Source organism: Staurois parvus, unplaced genomic scaffold (genome assembly GCF_062004578.1).
Source record: "Staurois parvus isolate SC_StPar_1 unplaced genomic scaffold, SC_StPar_1.0 ptg000402l, whole genome shotgun sequence".
NCBI lineage: Eukaryota > Metazoa > Chordata > Amphibia > Anura > Ranidae > Staurois > Staurois parvus.
In genome coordinates, this window is record NW_028318198.1 from 9,179,028 (window position 1) to 9,204,235 (window position 25,208).

Here is a 25,208-nt window from a genome sequence, read left to right on the forward strand (position 1 = left end):
AGTCCAAATATAGCCCACATCCTTCTGGTTTATTTACATATTTTCACAAAAACACATTATGGTTAAATATATCACATCACCGTCACTAATAAATAATTTTTCTATTGAAATTAAATGCACACCTGAGCCTAATGCCAGAACCTTTTCACACTATTGACCAATTTTCAAAATGCCAATAATCCTAAATACAGATAAACTATGACACTTTGAGTATTCAGCACATGATTTACAGAAAAATAATAAAACTTTATTTGGAAAAATACATACAATTGCCATTTATTTCATAAAAAGGTAATGTATACAATGGTTATATAAAAATAATTTATTCATAGATTTATACAGTAGATTTGTTTAATTAAATACTATATATCCTCACCCTTTCAATGCTTGCAAGTATGTGGACAATCTGAGACCACAGACCATACAGTAAATTACAGACTAATGGTATAAGGTGGCAAGTATTACTACCATATTTTAATGGCCAACCATTACTGTATGATCACTTTATCTTTTGGCCAGACCAGTTCTGTCCCATGAAACGCACTCAAAAGTTGGTGAATCACGTTTTGACAGCTGCTTTTTGTTTAAATGCGCTTAACTGGGAAAAACTGTCTTCCTTATTCAACTCAGCTACTTACCTGAATATAGCACACTGGGATGCTGTAACATACTGTAGATTGGCTATACTGCATAACAAAATGGAAGCATTTAATACAATTAAGACTTGGAATATACTGTATATCTTGCATAAACTTTGTGATCTGACAACATGGAACTAATTATGGGAAATCTGTGCATATTCATACCTACCTATCTGTTATGCCCAGTCTGCTACTTTACTTGCTTGTTATACAGCAACTTATTTTTTTGCAAATTCATTTGCATACAGTATAATGTCATACTTTGCATTACTGAGTAGAAGTTGTGGTCATACAAAGGTTCAAATTGACATTTTGTCCCTCTATTCTTCAGATCAGTTAAGATGTTAACACACATCATGTTTTCAAGCACAATTTGAATAAAATTTGCAATTTTACCACTTTTACGGTTTCCTCTTCTTTCTCTCATTCCCAGTACAGCAGTGTTCTATGTGGAACCCCAATGTTTAAAAACAGTCTTTTAACTTCATGTTTGGTGCATTTAATAAAGATGAACAGTGTTAAATCAGCTGACAATTTCAAAATAATGGTGTGCAACCAAGCTGTTAGCATTTTTACATGTATTTTGTTTATTTGTAATATTCAGGACTATAAAAATGACACTTGCTATTTTTTACATTGCATATACAGTTTCTCAGGTGGAGAGTATATATCTAGTAATTTAGATTTTTAAATTGGTAATTTGCTAATATTCTGTAAATCCTCTGAACTGCCTTTGTGGTGAACAAAAATATATGGATATTAGATTGCACAGCTGATTAAGAAAGGTTACACCTCCCTATCTTCTAGTAAAAACAGTAGCCATCTGGATTTCTAATTTACAGGAGCAGTTAACAAGTGCAGAGGCAGTTCTGGGCTTTCTTAATAGAAAGTCCAACAGGCTTTGCAAACATTGTAGTGTGGAAGCAACCACACTCCAACTCTAGTCACATGTAAAAACACAATTAAAGCGGAGTTCCACCCAAAAGGGGAAGTTCCGCTTTAAGGACTGCTCCCCCGCTCCCCATTAAGGATTGGCACCTTTAGGGGGCAGGGGAGGGAGCGGGTAATAATTCTGCAGGGTGAAGTAAAGACTTGTACTTTTAGCCTCTGCAGACAGAGTCAGAAATCAAGCTTGCAATTTGGTCCATAAAATCCTGCATAACTACAGTGAAAAGCACCCGGGTTAGGACCAATGAATAATGGAAACAAGAGAACAGAGTCACTTCACCTAGTGATGCAATGATGAGTCACTCACTGATAACCATTTCTGTAAACCAATGGAAAAATAGACATAATAATGAGTTACATAGTTAGTCTGGCTGAAAAAAGACAAAAGTCCATCCAGTTCAACCATTAAAAAAAAAAAAGTTATAATCCTATACCCACAGTTGATCCAGAGGAAGGCAAAAAACCCCCAGCAAAGCATGATCCAATTTGCTCCTGCTGGGGAAAAGATTCCTTCCTGATTCCCCGAGAGGCAATCGGATATTCCCTGGATCAACTTTACCTATAAATGTTAGTATCCAGTTATATTCTGTGTATCTAGGAAAGAATCCAGACCTTTTTTAAAGCAATCCACTGAGCTGGCCAGAACCAATTCTTGAGGGAGTCTATTCCGCATTTTCACAGCTCTCACTGTGAAGAAACCTTTCTGTGTTTGGAGATTAAATTTCTTTTCCTCCAGAGGGCCCCCTTGTCCCATGTGATGACCTCAGGGTGAATAACTCTACAACGAGTTCACTATATGAACCACTGATGTATTTATACATGTTGATCATATCCCCGCTTAATCTCCTCTTCTCAAGAGAGAATAAATTCATTTCCTCTAATCTTTCCTCATAGCTGAGCTCCTCCATGCCTCTTATCAGTTTGGTTGCCCTTCTCTGTACTTTCTCCAGTTCCCCAATGTTCTTTTTGTGAATTGGTGCCCAAAACTGAACTGCATATTCCAGATGAGGTATTACTAATGATATATACAGGGGTAAAATGATATCTCTCTCTCTGGAGTCTTTTAATACAAGAGATGATTTTGCTCGCTTTAGAAACCTCCGCTTGGCATTGCATGCCATTATTAAGCTTGTGATCTGCCGGAACTCCCAGATCCTTCTCCACCATTGATTCCCCCAGTTGTACCCCCCTAGTATGTATGGTGCATGCATATTCTTAGTCCCCAAATGCAAAACCTTACATTGATCAACATTAAACCTCATTTGCCACATAGTTGCCCAATTAAACAGTGCATTGAGGTCAGCTTGCAAATTGAAGACATCCTGTAAGGACGTTATTCCACTGCACAGTTTGATGTCATCTGCAAAGACTGAAATTATATTTTTAATCCCATACCCTATATTGTTTATAAATATATTAAAAAGTAAGGGTCCCAACACTGAATCTTGGGGTACACCACTGACAACCCTAGACCATTCAGAGTATGAATCATTACCACTACTCTTTGAATACAATCTTTTAGCCAGTTTTCTATCCATTTACATATGGATTTTTCCAAGCCTGTAGACTTCACCTTACACATTAGCCATGTGTGGGGAACTGTGTCAAACGCTTTTGCAAAATCCAAGTATACCACGTCCACATCCAGTTTTATTAACGTGGTATTAAAGCATCAAGGCTTTTTACCTTAGTGCATTCTATGCATAAGATAAAAAAACATATATGTAACAGAATACCCCCTTCTATTGCACAGAGCAAGCAAACATAGACATGCTTGTAATTATTTTTTTTTACATTTATTCCTTTACTACCACTTTACTGAAACAGTTTCCAATTCTCAACCCAAACAGAATATGCACAAAATTATTCTTTAGAGAGAGTATTACACCAGAGACTGTGCCATGGCTCTCAACCTGGAAAATGCTCTGTGGCTAACACAGTACACTCAATTCTCAAAACTGCCATAAAGCAGAGCCCAGTGCTCAAAGGTCACATTCCAGGCCAGTTTTACAAACGTCTAGACCAGTGGCACAGCCTCCAAAGCTATTGCTGGAGATATGCCGAGGATCTGGATTGAGTAACTGAAGAAAAAACAGATTTGAATGCAGTAAAAATATTTAGCAATAAAAACTGGTAAAATTTTCTCTGTAGAAAAAAAAATGTCTATTCTCCTAGGACACTGAGGAATGCTGGGAGTAAGAGGAACAATACCAGGCTAGCTATTGCTTTTATTTGCCAGTGTCCAAATCCTCCTGTAGGTGGCAATATAACCTAATAGTCACTGAACCTGTGTCCCATTATGATCAAGAAAAAAATATTTTTAAGCTTAAATTTAACCTTAAAGCTGTATTAAGCCCAAAACCAAAGATGTATTAAATTGCAGCTTATCATCAGATGTGATGGCTGCATTAGTTTGCTTTTTTTAGGATTTTTCCCTCTGTTTCCACCTGGTGATCTGGCCAGTAACACACCTCCTGTATCAGAGAGACACCACTGTGGATGAATGAGCACAGGTCACAGCATACAGCAACATTGTCAGTCTGGGGGGGATGGGATTGTTAAATATATTAGCAGATTTTAATACAATAACACATTGAAGCCAAATATAATCAGTTACAGCAAACAGGTATTTTTTCCCTTTTGGGATAAAGGTTTTACATGAATAAATAAAAGCTGATCATTTCACTCATCAGCAGTAAATGGATGGTTTCATCCATGAAAACTGATACATTCTGCTGGAGAGCTTGAGCTTCTGAAATACAGCAGACTTGCTGGCTGAATCACCAGTTGAAAATAGAAGAAATAAAGTCTAAAAAAGGACACTAATGTAGCCATTACATCTAAGATTTGGTAACCTGCAATATAATAAATGTTTGATTTACTGCTTTAGCCACTTGCCCTCCAGAAGATTTAACCCCCTCTTCCTGACCAAGCCATTTTTTTGCGATATGGCGCTACATTACTTTGACAAGTGCGCGGTCATGCAATGCTATACCCAAATTAAATGTATGACCTTTTTTCCCCACAAACAGAGATTTCTTTTGGTGGTATTTGATCACCTCTGCGACTTTTACTTTTTGTGCTATAAACAAAAAAAAGACTAACAATTTTGAAAAAAGAAATATATATATATATATATTTTCTGTTATGAAACAGATCCAATAAAACAATGTTAAAAATCAAATTTCTTTATAAATGTAGGCCAAAATGTATTCTCTACATATTTTTATTAAAAAAAATCACAATAATTGTATATTGATTAGTTTGCGCAAGTCAACAAACATGGTACATAAACTGGACTTTTTAAAAAAAATTTAAACTAGTAATGGCAGAAATCAGTGACTTATAGCAGGACTACAATATTCGCGGCGAACATTTTTACACTAACTGACAGTTTGTGGGAACCATTGACACTAATACAGTGAGCAGTGCTAACAATATACACTAATCACTGTACTAATGACACTGGCTGGGAAGAGGTTAACATCCAGGGTGCTTAAAGGGTTAGGTGTGTGCCTAGCTATGTGCTTGGTGTACACTAGGTGGTGTTTTTACTATGGGAAGTGATGGATCATGTTCTCAGCTCTGCAGAGACACATGATTCATGACTCCCCTGTCACAACAGAACTGTATGTATGTAAACATACATAAAGTTCTGTTTTTACTCCTCACTGACTGATGATCTGCAGGTGTTGGGAAGTATTTACTCCCCAGGGCTTTTAGATTGGTTTGTGGTGTAAAATGTCACAGCAGAAGGGATCCTCTGGTGGTGCATGCATCCCATGTGGCGGAAGTACAAAATATAAATTTTAAAGTATATATACGTGATTTTGCACAGGAATGCTGCCCTGTAGCAGAAAAACTGCTATAAGGTGAATGTTAAGTGGTTAATGATAAAAAAAAGTTTACAATTTGTGTCCCCATGTCCACGTGACTTACTTAATACTGATTGCATACTCTCCGCTCTCCTTCGTTCTGTGTCGGATGAGGTAGGTGCAGTTCTCTCGGTTTATTAATTCACTCTCAGCCTGCAGTCTCTCCATAGCACCTGCGTACCTGGGGAGGCAAGATTTCAAACAGTTTAACAAATTATTAACAAACTATAATCCTTTCATGCAAACCTTTAAATCTTAAATCCATCCTAATTTCATGTTTTGGTTTTCTGTGAATGGAGATGGATTGAATCGCTCACTGTGTTCCTCTGGGGCTTCGCATTCTAACATAAAGTGAGATAAAGTAAATTGAAATGGTCTGTGTTCATTTTAACAGCAAATCATGTGCAGGGGAATTTAAACACAATTAGATAATGAAAGTGTTGGTTCATGTCCCACTAACAGTAACATTTTATTTTGGTTAGAATGGAAAAGGGTTACAGCCAGGGCTGCATTTACCACAAGGCAAACAAGGCATTTGCCTAGGGTGGCATTTTTCAGGGGGGGGGGCAGCACCGCTCCCCGGGAAGAAGGGCCTGAAGAAGGGACACATGCAGCATAGGGACCAGGTGGATCCGGGAGTTTGCAGGCTGCTTGATGGTGTATGCAGAGCCTGACTCTTGTTCCCGGGGATGTCCAGAGCTGTTAAGGTGAGTGTCTTTCTCTCTCTCGCTAGGGGGAGGGGTGTTAATGGAAGGCTCTCTCAGGTGGGGGGTGGATAGGGGTGTTGTTGGTCAATGTGAGTCTCTCTCTGTGGGGGGGGATTTTTGTGTTGCCTAGGGCAGCACAAATCCTAAATACACTACTGGTTACAGCCTATGTTATATTTTATTGTTTTTTTTGTTATATTTTTATGTCATATTTCATTGTGCAAAATTTCCCTGACTTCCCATCATGACATTAAGGAGTCTATTTTCAAAAAATCTGCTGTGCGACTATCTCAAACATTCACTCAACTGTCTCAAATAATCCCTCTTTTTGCCTAATACTTTATCTCCTATGATCATCAGATTCATCTATTGGCCATAATGCAGTCATTTTCCAGGTATGCCACATAATGGCCACTAGACAGAGCTTCTGATCATAGGAAATAAATGTATTAGTCAAAATACAAATTATTTATGAGGGCTGAGTGAATGCTTGAGATATTATCACAGCAATTTTTTACAAATAGACCCCTAAGTGATGGTAAACCTCTCACATGGTAATACTGACTAAAGCAAAACACATTTTAGTAGAAACTGGAAGAGATAAAACTTCTGATAGTGTTTTTATTGCTGTCCGTGTCTTTCTGCAACAACATCCTCGATTTCTTGTTTGGCCATTACAGGATAGGGAACAAAAGAAAACTCTCTGCCTCCAAGACACTTTTCTACCCACTTTAATTAATTGGTTTTCATTTCTTTCAATCACAGATGGCCAGCATCATGTGTGGACATTGCCAGAGCTATCTGTTTTCAGGAAACAATTTACAGCTCTCTACTGGCTTCTCCCACCAGCTATGATCTGCCTACATTGCATAAGGAAGCACAAAGGTTAGTGATGATGTCCCTGGTTCTAAAATAAGCCATGCAGTGAAAACAGAAAAGATTTAATTTTTCCATTACTGTGTTGATCAAGGGGAATGGAGGAACCAGGGAAGGCAAAATATAAGCAAATTAATCTTCAGCTATAAAGTGGTTCTAAAGGCTTAAGGTTTTTTACCTTCATGCATGAAAGTAAAAACCTTCTCTGTGCAGCATCCCCTCCCCAGCCCCCCAATACTCACCTAAGCCATTGGCTCCCACTACTGTCAATCACAGCCAGTCAGCCAATGAGTAGAGAGGGGAGAGGGGCTGAGCCACGGCTCCATGTGTGAATGGACACCCCAAACAGTGGGGGCCCATAGCAAGCTGCTTGCTGTGGGGGCACCCAACAGAAAGGAGGGACTAGGAGAGCCTGCAGGGGTCCCGAGAAGAGGAGGATCCAGGCTTCTCTGTGCAAAACCACTGCACACAGCAGGTAAGTATAGACATGTTTGTCATTTTTTCTTTAAAAACATAAGTCTTTAGAATCACTTTAACATCTCCATCCCACCACAAACGTTTAATGTTTCTCTCAATTCTAGGTTACCAACTTATTTCACAGTATTTTACAATTGTAACAATAATTACAGTATGTAGCAGTCACTGTAGTAGTTGGGAGGATTAGTAGCGGAACTTTACTCATAACAACTTGATAAAAAATAATGTTCTTTAGCAAGGAACATACAGTTGCAAGAAAAATTATGTGAACCCCTTGGGATTACGTGGAGTTTTGCATGAATTGGGCAAAAAATGTGCTCTGAACATCATCTAAGTCACAACAATAGAAGAACACAGTCTGCTGAACATAATACTACACAAACATTAGATATTTGCCATGGTTTAATTGCACATGTAAACATTTACAGTGCAGAGAGGAAAAAGTATGTGAACCTTTGGACTTAATAACTGGTTGACCCTCCTTTGGCAGCAATAACCTCAACCAAACGTTTCCTGTAGTTGCAGATCAGACCTGCACAACGATCTGGAGTCATTTTGGACCACTCCTCTTCACAAAACTGTTTCAGTGTAGCAATATTCTTGGGATGTCTGGTGTGAATCGCTCTCTTAAGGTCATGCCACAGCATTTCAGGGCTCTGACTGGGCCACTCCAGAAGGCGTATTCTGTGCTGTTGCAGCCATTGTTTTGTTGAATTACTTGTATGCTTTGGGTCATTGTCCTGTTACATCACCCATCCTCTGCGAAATTTCAGTTGGCGGACAGATGGTCGTACGTTTTCCTGCAAAATGTCTTGATAAACTCTGGAATTCATTTTCCCATCAGTGACAACAATCCGTCCAGGCCCTGAGGCAGCAAAGCAGCCCCAAACCTTGATGCTCCCTCCGCCATGTTTTACAGTGGGGATGAGGTTTTGATGTTGGTGTGCTGTGCCTTTTTTTCTCCACGCATAGTGTTGTGTGTTCTTCCCAAACAACTCAATCTTGGTTTCATCTGTCCACAGTATATTTTGCCAGTAGTGCTGTGGAACATCCAGGTGCTCTTTTGCAAACTTCAAACGTGCTGCAATATTCTTTTTGGACAGCAATGGCTTCCTCCATGGTGTCCTCCCATGTACTCCATTCTTGTTTAATGTTTTCCTTATTGTAGATGTGTCAACAAAAATGTTAGCATGTGCCAGAGATTTCTGTAGGTCTTTAGCTGACACTCTGGGATTCTTCTTTACCTCATGCAGCATTCTGCGCTGTGCTCTTGCAGTAATTTTTACAGGATGACCACGCCTAGGGAGAGTAGCAACAGTGCTAAACTTTCTCCATTTGTAGACAGTCTGTCTTACCGTGGACACATGAACATCAAGGCTTTTGGAGATACTTTTGTAACCCTTTCCAGCTTCATGCAAGTCAACAATTCTTGATCGTAGGTCTTCTGAGAGCTCTTTTCTGCGAGGCATGGTTCACATCAGCCAGTGCTTCTTGAAACCAGTAAACCCAAAACAGGTGTGTGTTTTTTAAGGGCAGGACATCTGTCAGCAACACATCCAATATCATCACACTGATCGGAGTCAAGGTTGGCTCACTCCTGGCTCCAATTAGCTCTGGGAGAAGTCATTAAGCTAGGACCTCACATACTTTTTCCTCCCTGCACTGTGAATGTTTACATGTTATGTGCAATTAAACCATGGCAACATCTAATGTTTGTGTAGTATTATGTTCAGCAGACTGTGTTCTTCTATTGTTGTGACTTAGATGACGTTCAGAGCACATTTTATGCCCAATTCATGCAAAACTCCACGTAATCCCAAGGGGTTCACATACTTTTTCTTGCAACTGTACATTCTGCATTAATAATTATGCTACCAAAATTAGTGTGTGCCTCCACAATTATTCCTGTTTATGTCTCACTGGAGGCTGCCATTTTGCTGAAGCCCAAAGCCCCTGAGCAGAGCAGTAGTAAATAATTATGCTGCCTGCATATCAGCCTCTAGTGACTCTGGTTTTTGTCACAGTGCCAAAAAAAAATAACTGTGCTCGTGCAGACCAGGTGGGACAGGGTATTACTGGATTTTAAACAGTATAGACACTTATTTTGTAACGTTTTACAACGCTATACCTGAAAAAAGGGGTTAGCCTGAAATGATATAACAGGACTTAAAGTGGAAATTTACTCATAACAATTGATAAAAAATAATGTTCTTTAGCAAGGAACATGCAATCCACATTAATAATTATGCTACCAAAATTAGTGTGTGCTGTAAATTGCCTCCAGCATTGCTCCTGTTACTTCTTGCTGGAGGCTGCCATTTTGTTGAAGCACAGAGCCCTGAGCAGCAGTTAAAGCAGATCTAAATCCTCTTAGCCTTTTCAGCAAAGGAAGCTGCCATCTGTTTGATCTGCAACTGCCATGGTGCTGCCAGAGGCGGACTGACCATTTGGAAACTCGGGCATTGCCCGAGGGCCCAGGGTCAGTAGGGGGCCCCATGAGATGAACCTGGTACCTTTTTCATAGGCTTTTTTGAGTTTGGGCAAGGACACAGGGGCCCCATGATCCCCTATTGCCCGGTGGCCCCATGAGTTGTCAGTCCGCCCCTGGGTGCTGCACATATAATCAGTTATAACACCAGTCATTTGATGGTTTGGCAGTTTGGTTGAGAACACTAGCAAATGTGAGTTAGCATTCCTGTTAGTTCTGCTTTAAGATTTAGATTGTCAGCAGATCAACCTCTACAATCTCAGCACAGAGCTTAAAAATGGAGAGCAACTGAGTATGTGCAGAGCAGGGTGAGACAGTGTATCATTGGATTTGAAACAGTATAGGAACTTATTTATGTAGGCACAATATCTACATAAGAGGCCAGCCTGAAGTGATCTAGCAAGACTTAACTTTCTGACTACAGATCCACTTTAATATGTATTTAATATTTATATTACAAAAATACATCACTGGAATCCACCTATGATATAAGAAGATGTGAATGATTCAGCTCAATGACAGCCACCAGAATATAAAATATCTTTTTGTGTGGACTAGCCTATAACTTGATACAAATTTTTGGTGAATTAAAAAAAAGAGAGGTTTTTGCTATTACTACATTAGCTTTTTCTTTTGTGCTGACCACCCTGAAGATTATTGCATTCCACCACACATAAACTAAAAAATGCATTTTAAAATACGCACCATGGCTGTCCAGAGTAATCCACAGGCTTTGGAACCTGCCAGGAGACAAAAAAAAAGGAATCTGTGAGAAGCACATAGCGGGCTCATCCATGATTTAATCACAGCACAGCACATGACAATTCATCGGTAGTACAATGTATAGATGAATATCCAGTGAAAGCTGGATTCTATCATAAACCCAACATAAATTTAATTTTGTAAATGCATCTTATACAAGTTTTCTCAAGCACAAAAATAAGGCTGTATTTAATTAGCAAGTCATCTGAAAACAAGTTAATATGTATGACTCTAGACATTATAGCTACCTGAACGGGCTTATGAGCAACAAGTGACACCTGGAGCATAGCACATTAGGGTGCACTCAAGCTTTCAGTAAATTTGCAGGGACCTTTAGAATGACTTGACAATCTATTTAAAATATCTTCTGGTAAAAGAGCTATTTTAGTAAAAAAAAAAAAGCTATCTAACTGCTAAGCATTTATAGTATATTTTAAAAATATAGCAATAGGGACTGTTGTGCTAATATTAAATGCCCAGCAGAAATCACAAAAATATTGCTGCTTTAAGTTTTACAGTTTTAAAGGACAAGACAAAATTAATACAGATAGCTAATCTATAACTATCACTTGCTATTGTCACCAGTTTCAAGTCTCTTTCCAATGTTTCTGACAGTCAGTATGTGCAACAGGTGAATATATGACCGCATGCTCATTCCATGCAGAATTGTGCATAAAAAAGGTTTACTGTTGCAGGCACACAAAACAGGGACTTCTCAATGGCCACCCAGATGTCTTTAGAAGGGTAGCAACCCACTGGGTCTTGAATCACATAGCAAGGCTAGAAGAAAATAGGGGGATTGATATAATGTAGGAGTTAGCACCATGCTCAATTCCAAATTGCCCCATCAGTTAGGGTAGTGGAAGTGCCTTTTTAAATACATATTAAATGTCTAAGCTTTGTTAATAGATGCTGAGATATTCTATGGGGGATATTTACTAAAACAGAGAGTGCAATACCTGGTGCAGCTCTGCATAGAGACCAAACAGCTTCCAGATTTTATTATAAGCTGAAGTTAGAAGCTGATTGGCTACCATGCACAGCTGCACCAGCGTCTCAGTGCTACAAGTTTTAGTAAATCTCCCCCTATGGATTGTACACTGAGGGTGAACATTAATTTCTTCATTTTAAGGATTGTGCAACAATGCACAAGACAGCACCAGGGCCACAGACTGGGAACAATATATTAGGGAGGAAACCAGCAAACCAGCTCTGCCTAAGATCAGCTTTAAAGGCCTTCTGCTGGATATAATTTCCAACTATCGTTATCCACTTTTTTATTAAACATGAAAATCCCCTGTAAGCTGGTTCTGACATCTGCTGGACAATAAAGTATAGATGGGCTACTGTCTTATAAAAAGGCAATAAAGACACCAAACGTCTGTATAATTCAGTTGTGTTTTAGCAAATGAATAAGTGTGTTAGGATTTTCAGATGCTGGAAGACACAAAAAAGCCAAAAGATATATTTCCGTAGCACAAACTAAAATGTATTACAAAGTTAAGCTGAAGATTGTCTATTTTCCTGCTCCAAACCTTATCTCAGTGCATGTCCCTGTCTTTAAACCTTTAAAAATATGTACAGATTGTTACACTTACACATGGACTTGGCTTAACAGCATCACTTGGGAAAAAGCCAAGCTCCCCTGTGGCAATGTTCCTTCCCTGCAAGAGAAAAAAAAAAACAAATATGACTATACCCTCTATAACACAAGCACAGATATTTGTATTTTTCAGTCTTTTAACAGGTACTCATAGATTTATTGGTATATATCATGCTGCTGTTTCTAACATTTTCTAATCTTTGTAAAGAAAAGAATACAGTATGGTCCAACGGTATAAAGTAATATTTAAATAGTATATCCAACAAACTATATATATACACATATATATCATTTTAATTGTCTAGATTATAGAAATGCCTACCTGCCAGAATAAACTGTGAGCATCAGCCCTTAGCAGCTCTATGGTATCGCCAACCTGTATAGTGAGCGATGGACCGTCATTTATAGGGGGTGATGGGTAACCATTGTAATTCCTTATAGCTTGCAACTTTGCTAAGCCTAAAAAATATTAAAGGGTAAAATTGGAAAACATGAAAATAAGAGAAAAACGTATATCTTGTGTCTTTAATACATTTATTTTATATATATCTATATATATATATATAGATATATATATACATACAGTACAGTACTATGCAAATGTGATCACGTGTGAAAAAATGCTGCAAATGAAGAATGCTTGCAGAAACAGAAGTGTTGATAGTTTATTTTTATCAATTAATAAAATGGAAAATAAATGAACAGAAGAGAAATCCAAATAGTCAAAACAGCATCAATTCTTCAATTCCTCTGGGTACACACAGCGCTTGTACAAACAGTTTTTGAAGGAACTCGGCAAGGTAGGTTATTCCAAACATCTTGGAGAACTAACTACAGATCTTCTGTGGATGGAGGCTACCTCAAATCCTTCTGTCTCCTCATGTAATCCCAGACTCCATGATGCTGAGATCAGCATCTGCCAGGGCCATCACTTCCAGAACTCCTTGTTCTTCTTTACGCTGGAGATAGTTCTTAATGCCATTGGCTGTACGTTTGGGGTCATTGTCCTGCTGCAGAATGAATTTGGGGCCAATTACATGCCTCCCTGATGGTATGTCATGATGAATAAGTATTTGCCTGCATCTCTGAGCGCTGAGGACACCATTGATCCTGACCAAATCTCCAATTCCATTTGCAGAAATGCAACCCCACACTTGCAAGGAACCTTCACTATGCCTCACTGTTGCCTGCAGACCCTCATTATTGTACCGCTCTCCATCCCTTTGCGAACAAACTGCCTTTTGCTACAGTCAAATATTTCTAATTTTGACTCTTCAGTCCTGAGCAACTGCTGCCATTTTTCTGCATCCAAGTTCCTTTTGTTTTCATGCATAGTTGAGTTGCTTAGCCTTGTTGCCATGTCCTATGCACTTTAAATACAGCTGTTACGAATACCTAAATATGTCAATATATAAGCCTCAAGTGATCCTCCATACAGTTGCAGTTATATTGGTAGCAGATTCTCCCATAGTGTAAGTAAAAAATGGCTCTACTGCTCTTTACAATGCTGTCAGGAACAGAATTGGAGTACAGGAATGACTGCATTAATGTTCTCCTGCATTTTGTCCAACTACCAGACTGGCTGAGAAAGAAGAGTTGACTAAGGAAACAACTTCAGCAGTCATTTATTTCTTGTAGTCCACTGTGGGGTGGGAAAGATACATGACTTCTCTGAGAGAAAGAATTGGTAAATAGTGTATTGCAATGTGAATTTTCCCTTAAGGGTACTCTTTAATGTGCAATAATCTGCTCATGTTTTGCCCACTTTTTTCATTGTTTTCACCAGAAAACAACAAATACTTATTCCCCCAATGAACCTTAAAATGCTCATTAGCAACAAAAATGAACTTTTGTTCGGCAACTCACCAACATTGGTGATTTAATGAATACTTTAGGTAAGCTATCGTTTTTTACGAAAGCAAAATCAAAATAATTCCAAAATACACACAGGGGGCTATTTACAAATCTGCATGGTGCAAAATCTGGTGCAGCTTTGCACAGAAACCAATCTGCGTTCAGGTTTTATTGTCAATGTTTAACCACTTGCCGACCGCGCATAGCCGAATGACGGCTTCACCGCGGCCGGCCAGTTCTGAGTGGATGTCATATGACGTCCTCCCAGAACGCGCTCTCCTGCGCGCCCCAGGGGGCGCGCACCCGGCGATCTCCGTGATCGCTGTGTCCTACGGACACAGCTGATCACGAGATGTGGTGAAAGGCCGATCCCACCGGCCTTTTACCACGTGATCAGCGGTGTCCAATGACACGCTGATCACAGGAAAATGCAAGTGCCGGTTCTCGGCTGCACTTTCCTCACGCTGTCAGATCGTGAGGAAAGAACTGCCGAGAACCGGCAGTTGTCAGAGCGGGGATCGGCACCGATCATCAGGGCACTGATGATCAGTGCCCTGATGATCGGTGCCCAGCAGTGACCCCCGCAAGTTCCGATCAGCTGTGCGCCCACTAGCCCCGCCCACCCATTCCCAGCGGTGCCCCCACCTGTGCCCAGCAGTGCCCCCACCTGTGCCCAGCAGTGCCCCCACCTGTGCCACTCTGCAGTGCCACCTACCTGTGCCCAGCAGTGCCACCTACATGTGCCCAGCAGTGCCACCCACCTGTGCCCACCCACCTGTGCCCACCAGCGCCACCCACCTGTGCCCACCAGTGCCACCCACCTGTGCCCACCCACCAGTGCTGTCCACCAGTGCCACCCACCAGTGCTGCCAGTCAGTGCCACCAGTCAGTGCCCGGGGGTTGTGCCAGTCAGTGCCGCCAGTCAGTGCCCAGAAGTGATGCCAGTCAGTGCCGTCTATCAGTACCCATCATCAGTGTCACCTATCAGTGCCGCCTATCAGTGCTGCATATCAGTGCCGCCTATCCGTGACCCCTAATTAGTGCTGTCTATCAGTGCCGCCTATCCGTGCCACCTCATTAGTACTGCCTATCAGTGCCCTTTAGTGCTGCCTATCAGTGCCCATCAGTGCCGCCTATCAGTGCCCATCAGTGCCGCCTCATCAACGCAAATCAGTGAAGGAGAAAAAATACCTGTTTGAAAAATTTTATAAAAGAAACAAATAAACTTTTTTTTTTTTCAAATTTTTTGCACTTTTTTTAATTTATAGCGCAAAAAGTAAAGCGCCCAGTGGCGATTAAATACCACCAAAAGAAAGCTCTATTTGTGAGAAAAAAATGATTAAAATTTCATATGGGTACAATGTTGCATGACCGCGCAATTGTCAATCAAAGTGCGGCAGCGCTGAAAGCTGAAAATTGGCCTGGTAAGGAAGGGGGTATAAGTGCCTGGTAGGCAAGTGGTTAACTGAACAAGCTGAACTTAGAAGCTGAATGGCTACCATACACAGCTGAACCAGATTCTGAGTGCTCCATTTTTAATAAATCCCTCCCACAGTCCAGAGATCAACAGTCCACAAAATAGATGTCAACCATTTGTTTAGGCAACACAGTTTACCATACTATGAAAATGCACTTAAATGTTTACTTGATATTTAAATCTCTTAAGACTCTATAGATAAATAGTATTGTAAATCAAGGGTTGAAAGGGTGAAATTGTACATTACTAATAGCTAGAGTTCCAAAGCCAGTTGACATACACAGTTGTCTATCAGTTATGTCCTTAATTATAGAAATGCCAGGTTTGATTTCTGAGCCTTGTAACAGGCAGTACAAGTTTATATTAGCAAGATAATGATTTGCTGACAAAGTCTCTAATTGGCACTGGCAGAAAACACAGCTGCTGTAAATGAATTTATGTTAACATTAGGAGACATTTAACACATTACATTAGAACCCCGACTGATGCGCATTCATACGTCCCAATTATCTATGCAAATGTTGGCAAGGTGTTTCCCGTGTGGTCATATTTACCATACGGAAATAACACAAGCTGACTGCTCGAAGGAAAAAACTAACAGAAGATGACATGCTAAAATATTATCAGAAGGACGATGTGGCAAGAGTCCGCTTGGCTTCTATGATGTACTAGAAGCTCCCACAAGACTCCAATTACTTAGTAAACACATCAATAACACATAAGTGATCATTATTAATGGATCCATAAGGCCCCTGCAGCAGCACAGTTACAGTGAGTAGGTGAAGGAATGTCCCTAAAATCTGATCATATGAATGCAAATAGAAAGCATTTAAAATAAACGTACAGTGATTTAATATGCTGTTTTTATTTATTACATTTAGTACCAATAGGTTTTTTTTGGTCAATCATTTTAAATATATTATTTTAGATTTACTAATTGCAGCCATACATTGTCAAGCTCTATGCAAGTACTATGGTTTCTGATTGTTCTGTCTGACATCTGTTGTGCAGTCAATAGATAATGCGTTAAAGAAGGCGTACATCTCCCTCTCCTAGCAGATGCAGGAAATATATTTAGTATAAGCTTAAAGTGCATTTTTACAAAGACAGGAGATTGACTTTAATGCCCACCTTCCCAGCTGCACATACTTACCATTTCTACACTCCACTCCCACTCTATATAGTCACTGGGAGCAAAAACAGAAATCCAAGTGTAAGCTGTGAGTCATGTCAGTTTGAGCTAACACAAAGTTTTGGACCCTGCCTCCATGTGACAGCACTGGGCCAACCACCAAACACCAGCATTCCCACAAATCACATTCTCCTCCATACCTGGAAGTACCAGGTATATTTTGTGTTCCAGGTGGCTGAACAAAAAGGTGAATATATGCTGCTGGGGAAGGGGGCATTGCCTTTGCAGGCTGACTAATTAAAGGCTAGCTCACATTTTACAAAAAAATAGTAATTGTACATATTTTTGCAGGTACAAAATGTGCATTTATTATATTTTTGCATTGCAGCTTGTAAAGCATTGCACCTGCGATCAGCAGATTGCAGGTACAATGCCAGGATCCTGCAGACTCTCAGTAGACTGTCTGTTGGTACCTCAGGCAGTTACTGAATGGCAAGAATGATCAATGAACTGTGAAAGCGCTCACTAATGCCTTTGCAGTTCATTGGCAGCCAATGGTAGTTGTTGTTCATTCAAGAACTCTGTGAATAAATGACGTGGCCATTTGGGTGGCGCCTTGCACAATCGCGCTATTTTTAAATTCTGACAGCGGGTGGAACATGTTACACGTTTCATCCTAAATACGAGTGGAACATGTAACATGTTCCAAAGATAAACGTATCCTTTAAAGTGGTAGTAAACACTTTTTTAATACTTTTACCTACAGGTAAGCTTACCTGTAGGTAAAATGAATATCTCCTAAACGTGCACCGGATAGGAGATATTAGCTCTTTTTGAGAGCCGGCACATGCTCTCTGAAGAAATGGCATACCCGTGCCATTCCTTAAGAGCTCTGTGCTGTGACCCGGGAGTGACATCATCACGGCTCGGCCAGTCGGACGGCAGGAGCTCGCGAACCCGAAAGAAAGACCGGGTGAAAACTGAAGCCCTGTCAGCAGTGACAGTGCTGCTGGAGGGCTTCATTTTATCATAAGTCCTCCATAATGTGCTAGTACAAATGACATTACCTTGCAGGGATTTTTTTTTTTTACCTGCAGTTTACTACCGCTTTAAGACTATCCAAAGTCTTTATTGATTCCTTCTTTACTTTCATATCTACTCTATCTTTTCCATTCCATTTCTTCTTACTCTCCTCCTTTCGTTTTCTTCCCTAATATTCAGACTGCCATGTTTGGCTATCTTACTGTTGTAGAAGATTGTTACAGTACTATATTTCTCAGTAAATTTGTTTAATTCTTTCTTTACTTAACAAAAATATCTCAACAACAAGGAAGGAAGAAATTATCAGCAATGTTTTTGGCAAATATACCATTTGATGGAAAGTGTTAGTGAATTGTTCATTTCTCTCCACCAAAGGAGTTTGCAGTGTTATTTCCACCTTAGAAGTTGCACAGCGCATATTATAAATAAGCAAAAAAAGTCAGAAATAATATCTTCCATGAAACAGGCCCGTACATGTTAACAGATTGATACGATATAGCTCTAGACACTCTATCAGTTGTCATCACTGTCTGATCCAAGTGATGTAGACTGTTGAATTATGATGACAAGTCTACAACGGAAGAGAAATAAAGATCAGCCCACCAACTACACTAAAATTATATATTTTCATGTAGTTAATGAGATAAAGTAAGCCCCATGGAAAAGGACCACATAAACCAGGAAATATACAATTAAAAACAGAATACATTTTGAGTACTACAAGTTTTAATATATGTTCAGTTGTTTTATTGCTGTTCTGGTTGGTTTCTATCACTGTGCATTCTTTATCAACCTGGTTTGCATCAATTTCACAGCTTTCAATTGCTTTAGGGTAAAAGAAATATGATCATAAATAGTTAATTCAAATTTACAGGAATAACAATTGTTGGAACTTTATCAGTAAGTGGTATCTAAATATGGAAGATTTATGGTATTAATAGTGAATTCCTTTTTTTTTCTTTTCCAGTGAAATACTTGCTAATTTCTCTCTCATCCAAATCCACTTTAATTTTCTAATTATTAAATAAAAATTAACTGCTGACCTTTTTTTCCCAGGATTTAGCAATTGCAATCATAGCAGCCAAGAAGGTAAATACAATTATTCTAAAGATGGGCTTAGACACATCACACATGGGTTTGCATAGAAATGAGCACACTGAACAAACAAAGCTAATATACCACACAGATCAGGCTAAATCATGTGAGGACAAATTTCACAAAATTTGGACTGTCTGCATAGTGTTTTGCACTAAACCTTCAGTGCAAATTTTATGGTGGAGTAATAGGTAGCAGGAACCTTCTTGAAACCTTTCCGGTTATTTTTCCCCCTTCCTAATTTGTTCTAGAATCAATTAAGAGTGGCAGTATCACAAGACACAATTTTAGATGCAGCAACAACACGTGCAGGTCACAGTGTCTGTCTGGACACTAAGCAAGCAGATCACAACGCACCCTAATTAGATGCATAAACTGCTTGATACTGCTTGATACTCAAACCCCCCCATCAACCATACGCCTCAGTATGTATTACCTGCGATTATTATTCAATTTGTACAACTACAAGTACCAGCAAAGTATTTTCAGTTCATTATCTAGGACTGCACAGAGTTTACAGCAGCTGTTGTCAACCTTTAGGTACGTTAATGATAGAAAGAAAAAATATGATCACTAAAATGAAAACTGGGCACAACACTTATGTTTAGGGAGACCTGGATGTAGCAAACCATTTAAACAATAATGTTTGGTCAGCCTTGTCTATACTAACAATAATAAATGAGGAAATCATATTGGTTCTAAGAGAACATTTAGGTTTAGTTGTTGGACCCTTAACTGATCTTTTTAATCAATCTCTTCTAACAGGAGAAGTTCCCCATGACTGGTGGACAGCTAATATTGTACCTATCCACAAGAAGGGCAGCAAGGTAGAAGCTGGCAATTACAGGCCAGTGAGTTTAACATCAGTTGTAGTCAAGTTAATGGAATCACTTCTGAAAAAAAGGATCTTCGATCACTTAAAAACCCACAAAGTGCTGGATCCAAAGCAGCATGGCTTTACTGAGGGCAGACTAATCTGATTGAATTTTTTTACTATATTACTAATATTCTGGACCAGGGTGGTGCTGTGGACATAGCATGTCTGGATTTCAGCAAGGCATTTGATACAGCTCCACATAATGATCTAATACAAAATGTACAAACTAGAACTTAGCCCTTGAGTGGTTCAATGGACATGCAGCTGGCTAAAGGATAGATACCAGAATTTGGTTGTAAATGGGGTTCACTCGGAAAAGAGACCAGTCACAAGTGGTGTACCACAAGGCTCTGTACTATGCCCTGTTCTATTTATTCTATATGTAAGTGATAGAACTAAAGGTTTATTGGGTATGTCTTTTTGCTGATGACACAAATGTGTGCAATAGGGTTAATATCCTTGGAGGTGTATGTAACATAGAACATGATGTCCCATTGCTGGAAGATTGGTCAAAAAGTGGAAAGTGCAGTTCAATGTTTCTAAATGAAAAATAATGCACCTAGGGAAAAAGAATCCCTTGAAATTGGGGGTGCATTGTCGGCCAGCGCTTCAGAGGAAAAGTACTTGGGGGTATTTATTTTAGATTATTGCAAAATGAGCAGTGTGGTCAGGCAGTGGGGAAAGTGAATAAAATTCCAGGATGCATCACTAAAGGGGTCATCAGCAGGAGGAGGAGGTCCTGATACTCCTATATAGATCTTTAGTTAGACCTCATTTAGAATACTGTGTCCAGTTCAGGAGACCTCACTTACAAAATGATATTGAAAGGATAGAACAAGTCCAGAGATGGGTAGCAAAAATGGTGCAAGGTCTGGGAGATAATACATATCAAGAGCGACTTCAGGAACTTAAAATGTGCAGTCTGGAGGCAAGTAGGGAAAGGGGAGACATGATTGAAACTTTTAAATACATCAAGGGGGTGAATAAGGTTCAAAAGGGCCGTATTTTCAACATGAAACCAAAAACAAGAACACAGGGACATAACCTAAAGCTAACTGGAGGAAAGTTCAAAACTAATCTCAGAAAGTATTATTTTACTAAAAGAGTAGTTGATGCTTGGAATAAACTTAAAGCAGAGGTAGTGAGCTAGTCAACAGTAAATAGCTTCAAACATGCTTGGGACAAGCATCTATACTCAGACAAAAAAGTTAACAAAAACATAAACAAAAAAAAAAAGAGCAGACTACTTGGTCTTTTTCTGCCGTCACTTTTCTATGTTTTAACATATAAGAACCCTTGAAACAACGTTCTGGTCTCAGAACCCCTGATACTAATTATTCTACAGCTCAAGGGTACATTAGCAGTATAGTCACTTGGAAGGATGCTCCTTTAATTTGTGGTTATTGGGAACAATCCCACCTTACAGATAGTTAAAAATATCAGTGCTGTTGGTGTTTACTTATCTAAGAGGCAGAAACTCCTCATTGCTCAAGGAATGCCTAGCAACCTCTGGAGGAACCCTAGCTGAGAAAGGCTGGTTTACAGCTTTCAACACCTCTGTACTCTGCAGACTGTACTCTTCCGTTTATATGCATACATTTATGCATACGTTTGACATTGTATCTTGGAACGGCATGATTAAGCACAAAATCGTGTGAAACGCGTTAGAGGTCCTGTATTCATGTCCTGGTGTTTTGTGTGTCCTATGGATCAATAAATACACACTATATTCATCTATCCTCCTGTGTGTGGCTGACCCTTTTTCCTATTACTTGGAACAACAGTACCAAGTAACACAGAACACAGAACACAGCACCCAGGCCTGAAATTGCCATTACATACTACTGCCGTGCCATTACATCCTATGGCCCATTTTCAAGTTAGTAACATATTAAATGGGACATTGTAATATATTAATATTCAAAGTTAATAATGAAAATTATATTTACTTACAGTGACACAGCAGTCTTAATAAATGGCAGACCGCTAATTAACTGACAGTTAGAGTAAGACATGGCAATGTATCTGTTTTACTTTTAAATGTTACAATCTTTGTTTCTTTTTGAATATATCAGATGAACAATAGAATACTCACTCTTTCTCTAAATTCTTTTCTGCACACTATTGTTATTGATGGAAATGTTCAATCTCCTCACCTCAAAAACACTGCTGTGTTCTTTGTCTTCTGGCAGAATTTGCTCAACAGCAAGCAAGTTATACCACATTCCTGTTCTCATTTTTAGGGAAAAGTCTGCACTTCATACAAACAACATGCACTCTAGAGAGACCTATCTACGACAGAAACACATTCTCACAGCTTCTACATGTAAAGAAAATCTTTAAGCACATGTAAAGATGGTCACAAACTAATCAGATTTTCAGATCAAGACAATCATTCACACTACAGTTAGATTGTGCCATCTGTGTATGATCTCCTATATACTGTATGTCCAGGTCTGGGCTACTAAGGATGAATGTGTGTTTGTTCAGAACTGGGTTCACATATAAGGTCAATGATGTTACAAGCATACCTGTCCCTTTGTACACTCCAGCTACGGGAATTTCCAGCCTGAAGCTCACTGGACCAAGATTGACAGTGGACTTCCAGGTTTGGACCCAGACCTGGTTATAAACAAACACAAGCTCATCCCTATGGGCTACCTACACTCAGTGACCGCACAGTATAGCACTGCTGAAAATCTGTAACAGACTACCAGCAGTGCAAAGTCCTTTACATCTTACATGTAAAGTTGGTCACAAACTTATCAGATTTTCAGATCTTTCTCAAGATCACAATACAATTTGATAGTGCAATCTGTATATGATCTCCTATATATGAGGATCATTCAAGTCCATCCAGGACTTCTGAGTTTATATAATAAAAGAACAAATTCCAAGAGTGGAAACTGCATTTATTTTTCAACACACTCTCCTGCTACATTTATACATTTATCCCAGAATTTAAATAATGCCTGGAAAGCTTCAGCATAGAAATATTTGTGAGTACGCCTGAACCATCCTAGAACAGTCTGTTTCACTTCATGAATGATTGTGTTCACCGTTCTCACAAAAAGATTAGTCTCTTATGCAATTTCACGACAAGTTATGCATTGATCATCCAGGATCAGGTGTTCCACACGTTGAATGTTCACAGGAATGATTGCTGTGGGCTGAGAACCACCATGGCTAGGACCGTCACTGATGGACGTACGGCCATCTTTTAAAAGTTTACAGCATTCAAATGTCTTACTGCAGCTGAGCGTCTCATCATCGTACTGTGCTTGAAGTCTTCTGTAGATATCCGTGGGTTTTACAACTTCATTCACAAGGAACCTCATGAGCAATCGCTGTTCTATTAATGTACTAACACTGTTGTACTATCTTGATTAATGGTCTCTGGACTGGTTGGCGACATACGTGCCACCTATCAGTAATAGGACACATATGCCACTTACTATGATGATTATGGCTTACAGCTCATGAAAACCCCAAATCCACAATCTCAGAAAATTAGAATATTGTGAAAAGGTGCAATATTCTAGGCTCAAAGTGTCCCACTCTAATCAGCTAATTAAGCCATAACACCTGCAAAGGGTTCCTGAGCCTTTAAATGGTCTCTCAGACTGGTTCAGTAGGAATCACAATCATGGGAAAGACTGCTGACCTGACAGTTGTGCAGAAAACCATCATTGACACCCTCCATAAGCAGGGAAAGCCTCAAGAGGTAATTGCAAAAGAAGTTGGATGTTCCCAAAGTGCTGTATCAAAGCACATTAATAGAAAATTATGTGGAAGGGAAAAGTGTGGAAGAAAAAGGTGCACAAGCAGCAGGGATGACCACAGCCTGGAGAGGATTGTCAAGGAAAAGGCCATTCAAAAGTGTTGGGGACTTTCACAAGGAGTGGACTGAGGCTGGAGTCAGTGCATCAAGAGCCACCACACACAGACGGATCCTGAACATGGGCTTCAAATGTCGTGTTCCTTTTGTCAAGCTGCTCCTGAACAAAAAACATCAGAAGCGTCTTACCTGGGCTAAAGAAAAACAGACGTGGTCTGTTGCTCAGTGGTCCAAAGTCTTCTTTTCTGATGAGAGCAACTTTTGCATCTCATTTGGAAACCAAGGACCCAGAGTATGGAGGAAGAATGGAGAGGCACACACTACAAGATGCTTGAAGTCCAGTGTGAAGTTTGCACAGTCTGTGTTGATTTGGGGAGCCATGTCATCTGCTGGTGTTGGTCCACTGTGCTTCATTAAGTCCAGGGTCAACGCAGCCGTCTACCAGGAGATTTTGGAGCACTTAATTCTTCCGTCTGCAGATGAGCTTTATGGGGATGGTGACTTCATTTTCCAGCAGAACTTGGCACCTGCCCACACTGCCAAAAGCACCAAAACCTGGTTCAATGACCGTGGGATTACTGTGCTTGATTGGCCAGCAAACTCCCCTGACCTGAACCCCATAGAGAATCTATGGGGCATTGCCAAGAGAAAGATGAGAGACATGAGACCGAACAATGCAGAAGAGCTGAAGGCCGCTATTGAAGCATCCTGGTCTTCCATAACACCTCAGCAGTGCCACAGGCTGATAGCTTCCATGCCATGCCACATCGAGGCAGTAATTGCTGCAAAAGGGGCCCAAACCAAGTACTGAGTACATATGCATGCTTATACTTTTCAGAGGTCCAATATTGTTCTATGTATAATCCTTGTTTTATTGATTGCATGTAATATTCTAATTTTCTGAGATTGTGGATTTGGGGTTTTCATGAGCTGTAAGCCATAATCATCATGATTCTGACAAATCACGGCTTGAACTATCTTGCTTTGCATGTAATGAGTCTATCTCATATATTAGTTTCACCTTTTAAGTTGCATTACTGAAATAAATGAACTTTTGCACGATATTCTAATTTTTCGAGTTTCACTTGTATATATATATATATATATATATATACATATATATATACACACACACACATGCACACTATATTGCCAAAAGTATAGGGACACCCCGCCAAATCATTGGATTCAGGTGTTCCAATTACCTTCATGGCCACAGGTGTATAAACTCAAGCACCTAGGCACGCAGACTGCTTCTACAAGCATTTGTGAAAGAATGGGTTGCTCTCAGGAGCTCAGTAAATTCGAGCGTGATACCGTAATAGGTTGCCACCTGTGCAATAAGTCCATCCGTGAAATTTCCTTGCTACTAAATATTCCACGGTCAACTGTTAGTGATATTATAACAAAGTGGAACAAAAGCAACTCACCCACGGAGTGGTAGATTACATAAAATGCTAAAGCGCACAGTGCGCAGAAGTCGCCAACTGTCTGCAGAGTCAATAGTTAAAGACCTC

General features: G+C 39.7%; 1 protein-coding gene across 5 annotated transcripts in view; it reads right to left on the reverse strand.

Moving 5' to 3' along the window:
* The window catches only part of VAV3 (vav guanine nucleotide exchange factor 3), a 308,707-nt gene that overhangs the window by 39,951 nt on the left and 243,548 nt on the right, over nt 1–25,208 (reverse strand). For all 5 annotated transcript variants that reach the window (XM_089686619.1, XM_089686621.1, XM_089686620.1 and 2 more), the window contains 4 exons: nt 12,700–12,836; nt 12,373–12,438; nt 10,718–10,752; nt 5,529–5,645 (listed from right to left, as the gene is read on the reverse strand). In XM_089686619.1, coding sequence (XP_089542745.1) covers nt 5,529–5,645; nt 10,718–10,752; nt 12,373–12,438; nt 12,700–12,836 — 355 coding nt within the window. The remainder of the gene's footprint in view (nt 1–5,528; nt 5,646–10,717; nt 10,753–12,372; nt 12,439–12,699; nt 12,837–25,208) is intronic.